This window comes from Seriola lalandi, unplaced genomic scaffold (assembly GCF_002814215.2).
Source record: "Seriola lalandi dorsalis isolate HSWRI2012SDOR001 ecotype SW California unplaced genomic scaffold, Sedor1 jcf7180002054821, whole genome shotgun sequence".
NCBI classification, from domain to species: Eukaryota; Metazoa; Chordata; class Actinopteri; order Carangiformes; family Carangidae; genus Seriola; species Seriola lalandi.
In genome coordinates, this window is record NW_019525374.1 from 87759 (window position 1) to 98112 (window position 10354).

The 10354-nt window shown below is 42.1% G+C and overlaps 1 protein-coding gene across 1 annotated transcript in view; it reads left to right on the forward strand.

The window, feature by feature from the left end:
* Positions 1 to 9671, forward strand: part of LOC111669801 (atrial natriuretic peptide receptor 1-like) — a 33864-nt gene extending 24193 nt beyond the window's left edge. Inside the window, exons 12-18 of the mRNA XM_023426250.2 lie at positions 4436 to 4604; positions 4707 to 4853; positions 5123 to 5246; positions 5531 to 5599; positions 6036 to 6210; positions 7195 to 7293; positions 7581 to 9671. Of these exons, the coding sequence (XP_023282018.2) occupies positions 4436 to 4604; positions 4707 to 4853; positions 5123 to 5246; positions 5531 to 5599; positions 6036 to 6210; positions 7195 to 7293; positions 7581 to 7726 (929 nt within the window). The 3' untranslated portion in view covers positions 7727 to 9671. The remainder of the gene's footprint in view (positions 1 to 4435; positions 4605 to 4706; positions 4854 to 5122; positions 5247 to 5530; positions 5600 to 6035; positions 6211 to 7194; positions 7294 to 7580) is intronic.
* Positions 9672 to 10354: the final 683 nt, after the last annotated feature.

The window sequence follows — 10354 nt, forward strand, 5'->3', positions numbered from 1 at the left end:
TTGTAGAAAAAAGGTGAAATTTTGTGGGTTTCTAAAGAAAATTCCAATGCATTTCTAATGCATTATTTATTCCTAGTATTTTGGGAATAACTTTGGGAAAAATTGGAATTTTAACACCAAAAGTCATAGCACCTCTTTCGGGATCAAGACGCACGTTTTGATGTATATATTACCGGGGTTTTCTCAAAGCTGCGGGACGAGTTTCGCGCCGAAATTTGGCAGAAGAATAATAATAAGCCCGAAGGAGAATATTAATAGATGCCTCGGAGCTGAGCACCCGTGGCACTAATGAGCTCTTGCAACCTGAGATGCATTTACAGCATCATTTGCTAATGCAGAAACTTTCCATGGTCTCATCATCATTGAGCTCATTTGTCTATTCCTGTCTGCACATCTGTGTATTTTCAGAATAAATGTAACATTCATGGACCAGAGTACGATTTCATACTAATCAGGAAATGATGTGTCTACAGTAAACTGGCAGCCTGTTCTCTGCTGCTGCTGCATGACAGAAATAAATGAGTCTGAGCAAACAGCCCAGTGAGATACGTGTTTTTGGGGTTTCATGCTGGTACTTTTGTGGCCACGTGCTGACAACAGATTTGTTCTAGAGAAAACCTTCTCTCCAGGAATAAACCAGAGATTTGAAAAATTAGACAGAAAGCTGAAAGGATTAGTTTGTTTGGTCGGCCAAAACCTCAGAGTGAGAAACTGCTTCGTCCTCGAAAGTGGAGTTTTTGGGTAAAACGACCTCAAACTGAGGTTGAGACCCGAGGTAACGTCAGTCCACGTCCTCTGGAATGAAGGTTTGGTTTGGAGCTTGGCTTGTACGACAGATTTCCAAAGTATGAACCTCGAAGAACGAGGGAAGGAAGAAACAGAATCAGTGAAAGTTTGAATCAGAACAAAGTCACTTCAGGTCAGATCAGTAACGTGCTGCAGCAGCTCTGCTCCTCATCACAGCTGAATCCCCTGAGTTTATACCAACTGAACTTCAACTGAATGAACTTAAAAGTGACAATTTCAACCACAGACTGTAAATAAAGACAGGTTTCCGAAGCTCAGAGTGAACTGCTCCACCATCGCCATCTTGGCAGTGTCTGACTCCGCCCCCTAACTCCCAGCTAATCCAAAGACTGGACAAAGAGGAGGGGCGTGTGTGGTGCTGGGAATTTGGTTCATGCCAGTTTGTGGCAAACATACACTCACCCACCTGTCATTCAAAGAGGCCACGCCCTCAATTCTCCATAACTTTAGTCCTCAATAAAATGTGAACAGGTGAGTTATATAAACAGGTGTCATGAAGGAGGAAATTAGCTCTAGAGACCAAAACATGTTTATTTCTGCTGTAAAGTTGGATATTTTAACATGAGGAGTCTAAAGCCGCGTTTCGACCAAAAAGTTCTGAAAGTTTCCTGTGGCACATTGTTGTCTGCGTTTCCACCGCAGCCTTAAGTCCCGGGAAGATGATGCAAAGTTATGACTTGACATCACTTTACTCACTTTGAGGACGTAACATGAACGAAAATACCGCACAAATTGCGTCCCGTATATATTCAATACAGGACGCAGCATTTTATTTTCAAATACAGGACGATCCCTTATTATACGTGACGGGTGGCGACCCTCACCACTCCGGTTGTTGTGGTCCTTTTTTTTTTTTTTTTTAAGTCCTTTTTCAGTTTTTTACCTTCTCCCGGACGTGTTTGGCGCTGTGGAAAAAGTGTTTGCTCGCTTGGTGCTTGCTGCAGACTTAAACATCGTGGGTGAAATAAAATGCAGCAAATAATCGACCAGTTAGAAATGTTCAGCACTGCAGACCACATTCCCCAAAGTTCCTGAACCTTTGGAAACAACTACCCCCCAACCAGGTACCTTTTTGGGGGTTGATCAATCACCCCGTAACAAAATTTAGACCCTGGTTCCTGAGGTGGAAACGTGGCTAATGGAGATTGACTCACTGTTGGAACCAGACTCGAGTGGTCATTAGAGGAACTCCAACTTCTGGTTTTTCACTGTTGATGCTTCATGTTTCGGCCTGGAGGTTGGTTATTGGTTTGAACAGATTGAAATAAATCAAGTCTCAGCTTCACACAGGCACCTCCTCTTTGACCATTTTTGGATTAGCTGCGGAGTTAGGGGGCGGAGTCAGACACTGCCAAGATGGCGACAGTGGAGCAGCTCACTCTGAGCTTCAAAACTGCTCTTCAGAAACATGTGGGTGACGTCACAGAGGCGACATCCATCTTTATTTTACAGTTCATGGTTCAAACAAACTAATGTGATCTGATGCTGACACCTGAGGAGGAAAATTTAATTCCTGAGTTTATTAGAGACTCAGTGTTTTGGTCGTGGACTTTTGTCAAAGTCACAATGTGAAATAAAAATGTCTTTATACTAAAGAAACAGAGAAGTGATGTGTATAACAAATCAAATGACAAATGATCAGAACGTTAGACGAGCAGCAGAGAAATGTATGTTTTCCAGCGTGAATTGGAAAATAAAATTTATAATTTATGGATCATTTTTACGAGTGAAATGAAAAATGCTCTACGAGTTTGTTCTTTTCCTGACCTGATTAGAAACTGCTGCTTTTCAGTTGTTGAAGAAGAAGTAGAGAGGCAGAAAAACAAAGTGGAGGGAGGGAGCTGGAGCGATTTAGTCTGAGTCGTGACGAGGACTGAATGAGGAGAATTAGAGCTGGAGTACGACACAACTGAAACCAGCAATTACTCCATGACGGAGGAGGAGGGGGAGGGGGAGGGGGAGGAGGAGGAAGGCTGTGTGAGTGAGAGGGTGAAAACAGAATGATGGGACGTTGGCTGAGCTGCCAGCTGGACGCCGCCGCCGTCACTCAGCAGTCTCCGTCTCTCCAACACTTTCCAGGACTCGAACCACCGGCAGCTTCAGAGCCGTCCGCCTGCAGCCTGTCAGAGCTTCACCTCTTTAAAACAGGCTGGTGGTGCGATCACTAAAATCACTACTGTTGCTGAGAAACACAACAATCGCCGTGGAAACGTTTCAGCTTCCAAACCGCAGGAGAAATGTGTTTCTAGGAATTTTAGAAGGAAAAAAAAAGATTTCTCCTCAAACTCAGCGTTAATATCGAGACTGAAAGTTCATCTTCGACTCGAAGCAGCAGGTTACGAAACACAAAATCAGCACAACAGCTATTAAATGGACCATGTGGAGCTTTCAATCATATCACATCATCTTCCTCAGCAGTTGGAGTTAGTTCAGTGTCACAGGATCTGAATTTTTAACCCATTGTGGAAAAGAAATCCTTCAAATTAAATCTCAACATCTATCCACAGCTGCTGACTGGACTTTGTTTAGGGTCAACAATGAGATTTCAGACACTTTATTATCATTTTATTATTATTATTATCGATGACATCATCATTAAAATCATTCAGGATCTCTGCCAAGCTGAGGAACAGAATATTTTCTCTCAATATTTCCTCAGAAATATAACTTAAATAAAATAATAAAAACTTTATTTATATATACATATACTGTATATATATATATATATATATATATATATATATGATAGCGCCAATAACAATATATCAACAGAAAGCTGAACAAAAACAGGACAGAAATAAGGTGAAGTTAAGAGGGAAGACATACAATATAATTTTAATGAATGAATGAATCATTTAATCAATTAATTAATAAAGATATTTAGAGAGTAGATGCCACATGAAAGCAATAAAAGGAGACGTCACATAAAGGAAGTTTATAAAAAAATGTTTTTTCAGCCCCGTCTCCTCCAGCACGTCGCTCTGACGCCGAGGCGTCCTGATGGCGAAACCGCAGCCACGTTTAGATTTAACTCTCGAACGACCAAAGATCCAGTTACTCACAAAGACAGAGAAATGACATTTACCTCTGCGTTACTCCACATGTAGTAACGTCCTCCATCACTGGTCTGTGTCTCAGTATCTCAGCATTGATCTCAATCACAGTTATTTAGAGTCAAACAGATCATCTCTGATTTAAAATGAACTTGTAAACGACCAAAGCAAACAAAGTTTTATTTTTTAGATTTTGATAAAAAGCTTTTATTTTGAAGCTCTCTGGGCTCCTGAGGAATCATCCATAAATAAATACAGTGTTTTCTTTAATTGCATTTAAAGGCTTGAAGAAATTTTTTTTGTGCACAAACTTGTGTGTGAATTAAAAGGAAGGAGCTCGTTATCTCTGATTTCATTTCATTTCATTTCATTTCTTCTCCTCCTCGGTCCAGTCCGGATGAGTTTCCTCTCACCGCGATAAACACATCTGTTTCTACTGAGAACAATTGTTATCGAGTGTCACATCAGTATCTGCTGAAGAAGACTGTGAGATGTGGTTGAAAGCTCCGGATTACAGCTGCAGAGACTGAGAGTGAATAGAAACAGTTCATATCTCCCTCCCCCTCCCTCTGCAGAGATCGTGGACCGGGTGGTTCTGGGCGAGTGGCCCTGCCTGAGGCCGATCATCGACACCCAGAGTCACAGTCCCGAGCTGGGTCAGCTGATGCAGCGCTGCTGGGCCGAGGAACCGACGGAGAGGCCGGAGTTCAACCACATCAGAGTGCTGCTGCGCAAACAGAACAAGTAAGACTCACCAAGCAGAGGTCAGAGGTCAGAGAAACAACATCCTGTAACTGTGTGTGTGTGTGTGTGTGTGTGTGTGTGTGTGTGTGTGTGTGTGTTCAGGGAGTCAAGGACCAACATCCTGGACAACCTTCTGTCCCGTATGGAGCAGTACGCCAACAACCTGGAGGAGCTGGTGGAGGAACGAACACAAGCTTATCACGAGGAGAAACGCAAGGCGGAGGCTCTGCTGTACCAGATACTACCACAGTCAGTACACACAGTACTGCAGTACTACACGTACTGCTGTACCAGATACTACCACAGTCAGTACACACAGTACTGCAGTACTACACGTACTGCTGTACCAGATACTACCACAGTCAGTACACACAGTACTGCAGTACTACACGTACTGCTGTACCAGATACTACCACAGTCAGTACACACAGTACTGCAGTACTACACGTCCTGCTGTACCAGATTCTGTGTTGTTTACACCCTCTCTCTCTAACACCCCCCCCCCCCCCCCCCCCCAGCTCGGTGGCGGAGCAGTTGAAGCGAGGGGAGACGGTTCAGGCGGAGGCCTTTGACTCCGTCACCATCTACTTCAGCGACATCGTCGGTTTCACAGCGATCTCCGCAGAGAGCACGCCGATGGAGGTGAAGGGTCATTCACACGTTTTTACATCAGCCCCTGACCCTGCGTCCTTTAACACTGAGTCTGAGTCTGTCTGACCTGGTGACGTGTGATGTCATCAGGCAGCTGTCTAACAGATGTTAATATATTAAACCGTATCTGTAAGGATCGATCAGGTCAATCGGGTCGGACTGATCGATCGCCCGACGACAGTGAAACATGTTTCATCCACAATGTCTTTATTCCTTTAAACACATCCATCAGTGTTTACCTGTTCTCACCTGTTGACCCTGCTCTGTGTGTGCAGGTGGTGACTCTGCTCAACGACCTCTACACTTGTTTTGACGCCATCATCGACAACTTTGACGTTTATAAGGTGAAACATCGACACAGAGATTCAGTTGGTCGTTAATTAGTTTCCAGAGGAAGGAGTCGCCTCTTCGCTCTGATGAGTTCTATTGATCGACATGGATCAAAGTTTCACTGCAGATCAAATGCTCTTTAACTTTTCACCTCTGAAGCTTTTCAGGAAGAAAGGAAGCAGTTTCTCATTAAAAAAACAAAACAAAATGTAATTGTCTCTGAAACCAAACGTCTCTCCTCCAAAATAAAGATATTCACTAAATCAGTTTCTGAAAGAAGCAAATGGTAGAAACAGAAAAAATTTTTTAAGATAAATAATATAAAATGAATATTTTGAGCTAAAAGTGAAAAACCTTTAACCGCTCAGGTGGTTCAGACTTTGTTCCACTATCATCAGTGTCTCTCTCTCTCTCTCTCACCTGGTGTCCATGGTCCTGTGGCGCCCTCAGGTGGAGACCATCGGCGACGCCTACATGGTGGTGTCGGGGCTGCCGGTGAGGAACGGGAAGCTGCACGGCAGAGAGATCGCCCGCATGGCGCTCGCCCTGCTGGACGCCGTCCGCACCTTCAAGATCCGCCACCGAGCGGAGCAGCAGCTGAAGCTGAGGATCGGGATTCACAGCGGTGAGAGAGACACAGACCCATGTTATAAATATAAATATTCACGTGTCATCAGGTTCATGAAGACATGACTCAGTTGTAATGTTCTTTAAACTCGACTTGAGGATATTTGACATTTTTCTTTGAGGAATCTTGGTTTTAATTTCTTTTGTTATATTTTGGAGCTTGATGTTTGAATTTTAGAGGTAAGAAGAGTTAGTGATGAAAGTGTTCTTCCCCTTAGAGCTCAGTGTGTTTCTGAGCGTGGGGGAATGACATGACATGATCACCGGGAATTGAGCCAGCGATCCCGAGCGCCTTAACCACTCAGCTATCTGGTCACCTCTGTCATGTAAAGAGTTTTAATTATCAGGAAACTCCGCGGCTCTCACTCTGCACGGCAACAAGTGTTATTTATGCCACATCAGAATGTTCACACACAGTTGAACAGTGGTCATCGAAAGCACCACGAGTCTCAGTCATGGTGACTAAATTACTACTAAATGTCAACACTTAAACACTTCCTGTTGTTTTTTCTGAGGTTTCATTTGATTTTCTGTTGATCGACTCGGTCTTAATCCTCGCTCGGAGATCTTGTCTGTTGTCATATGACATTTAGCTCAGTCCCGGAGCATGCTAACTGTTAGCTTCATCCAAATTTCCTTTCAAATGTCACACTGATCATTTTTAACATAAAAAGTCAAACTACCTGTAAACCGGTGAAGCTCCGTGAGCAGACGTGCTACAGTGATGTTCACCTACACTGTAAAACAGCTGATTCATAGAGACTAATAATGTTTGAATTTACATTATGAGTTAATTTAATATTGAAAACAACATGTACAAGACTCTGTAGTAAGCTTTGTGCTCACTCACTCACAGGTTGACAAACACTTCATTTAAAACATGAAATTTAACTAATTTAACTAATTACAGTCTTACATCATGATGTAATGCATGAACCTCCTACCACTTCCTGTGTGTGTGTGTGTGTGTGTGTGTGTGTAGGTCCGGTGTGTGCAGGGGTCGTGGGTCTGAAGATGCCACGTTACTGTCTGTTCGGTGACACCGTCAACACGTCGTCTCGTATGGAGTCGAGTGGAGAAGGTCAGACACCTGATGAGAGCATCTGCAATGAAATAAATAAAAGGTTTCAAAGTAAAAGCACCCATTATGAACATTGTCCCTTTGATTGATTAATTGATTGGTTGATTGAAATGTTATATATTAGATTTGGTGCTTTAAGTACATTTTGCTGATAAGTGCTTTTACTTTGAAACTTTTGAATGCAGTGAGTGTATTTACATTGCAATATTGTTACTTTATTATATATTATGTAACTGTTTTATTGTTAGCTTTTTAAAAACATTTTGTGTGTGTGTGTGTTAACTCAGCGCTGAAGATCCACGTGTCCGCGACGACCCGCGACGTCCTGCTGGAGTTCAACTGCTTCCAGCTGGAACTGAGAGGAGAGATCGACGTCAAGGGCAAAGGAAAGATGACCACCTATTGGCTACTGGGAGAGAGCAGCAGCCAATGACAACACACGGCGGACGAGAGGATGACGGAGGAGAGGAGGGGATGAACGGACAAGGAGGGACAGGGAGGACAAAAGGAAACAGGGAAGTAGGAAGCGGATAAGGAAACGAAGGAGAGAGAAGGGAACAGAAGAGAGGATGGAGGAAATGAATGAAGGAAATGGCTCCTCTTCGTCAGACAACTCTTCACCTCCGAGAAGATTCTCATCTCTGAACAAAAAAAAGTCCTGGGTGGTTTTAGATTCCACAACATGGGAGGAAAGCAGCGGTACGTTCCCAAAACACACATGGACGAAAACACTGTAAAGACTCTACAGGACAAAGTGTGTGTGAGAGACAAAACTACAGACGGAGACAGGAGGGACAGGAGGGACGAACTGATCTGAAACCTGCAGAACCAGAATCACACTGTACAAACGAAAGGCTGAAACATGCAACTGAAGGAGCAGAGACTCTTTATGTTCTGTGTTCCAGAGAAAATCTAAAGCTCAGCTGGTTCACGCTTCACAGCTGATCTGAATTACTTCACCTGGTCCGGGTCTGTCTCATCCACAGTGACAGTCCCACAGGACAGATCAGAGAAGCAGCTGTTTGACGCTCTTCATCAGGAGGCGGGGAAGTTAACCCAGATGTACATTTACCAAAAAAAAAAGTAATCCTCATCCTTTTAATCTTTTCTCTTGTTTAATAGAAAAACAGGTGAGATTTAAACTTTATCTTTAGTGTTTTCAAACTGTATTTTTCAGTTTTACTTGATGAAGGATGAAGATGTCGGATTAACTTCCTCGTCTCCAGTAAAGAGCAGCTGCTTCCCCGACGTGGACGAGACGATTAAAAAAAAAAAAAAAGCTCAATAAAAATATTAGATTTGTTTTCAGCTGTTTGTTTTTCATGAACTCTTTTGGAATGTGTTTTTCTCTGTAAATAAACAACATTTCCCTGTGAATTTAAAGAACCAGTGTGAAGGATTTAGTGACATCTAGTGGTGAAGTTGCAGTTTGCAGCTGACTGAATCCGCCCCCTCCCTCACCCCTCCCTTTCCAAGTGAAGGAGAATCCACAGTGGCCTTCAGGTGACATAAAAACGTGAGACACCCCCCCACCCCGAGAGCCAAGAGAGTTTGTCCGTTCTGGGCTTCTGTAGAAACATGGCGGCTCTGAGGAGGCGGGGCTATTTCTTCTGATAGATCCCCTTAAATCCTCCATACTGGTCCTTTAAATAAAGTTTTTTATTTGAATTAGAAAATGTCCCATAACCCTCTTTGGTTTTAACCTTGGTACAATCACATGATCTTCACATCTAATGGGTTAAATTCAACCTCACAGCGAAGGAGCTGAGGACACAGTTGGACAGCTGGGGATCAAACCTGTGACGTCCCAGCTACAGTACAGTGTCCCAGAGGACTGAAACACCCCGAGCAGCGACTGGGACAAAACGTCCTGCAGCTGTGAAAGTATCTCCCCCAGTGAACTGATTCATGAAGTGAAACAGCCTCAAAATGTAAACAAATCTTAATGTACGAAACACATTGACATTTTTATATAGTGCCATTAAACACATGTGTGACATGTGGACAACAAAGCAATGTCTGAGACTCGTGTACGAGTTCAGTTTTAAACTACACACCTCGTTTTGGGAGAGTTATCATTAGCAAGTTCATTGTTTTGTGTCTCTGAAGAGAGACTCATCTGTTCATCGACAACCTGCTTTCATTTAAAGAGTCACACTGTCAGTTTGTAATTTCATGTTTTGTTTTCCCTCTGGTGCCATTTTCGATCCCAGCGTTAAGCTAAAGGATGCAGCTTCAGTTCAGGTGTGGATTCAGAGAAGTCAAAATGAGCCATGTGTGTTTTTTTTCTGGGGATCAAACCAGCATTGTTTGTTTTCTGTTTGTTTGTGTGTACTGACCTGTGGTGGCCTCAATAAAGTGCTGTGCAGAGCTGTTTATTCTGGGTTGAAGTTTTCTGATGTGGCTGAAGGTAAAAAATCTGAGGTGCTTATGACGTAAGTTTGTGCCTTACTATACTATGACCTTTTTTAAAAATATTTTACGGGTTACTATTCTATGATATTTTGTGCCTTACTATACTATGACATTTTTATGACTTTTTATGCCTTACTATACTATGACGTTTTTATGACTTTTTTTGCCTTACTATACTATGACATTTTTATGACTTTTTATGCCTTACTATACTATGACGTTTTTATGACTTTTATGCCTTACTATACTATGACGTTTTTATGACTTTTTATGCCTTACTATACTATGTCGTTTTAATGCATCATTATACTATGCCGTTTTTATGACTTTATATGACTTACTATACTATGTCATTTTTATGACTTTTTTTGCCTTATTATTCTATGATATTTTTATGACTTTTTATGCCTTACTATACTATGACGTTTTTATGACTTTTTATGCCTTACTATACTATGACTTTATATGACTTACTGTACTATGTCGTTTTTATCACTTTTTATCCCTTACTATACTATGTCGTTTTTATGACTTTTTATGCCTTACTATACTATGACGTTTTTATGACTTTTTATGCCTTACTATACTATGACGTTTTTATGACTTTTTATGCCTTACTATACATGACGTTTTTATGCCTTACTAT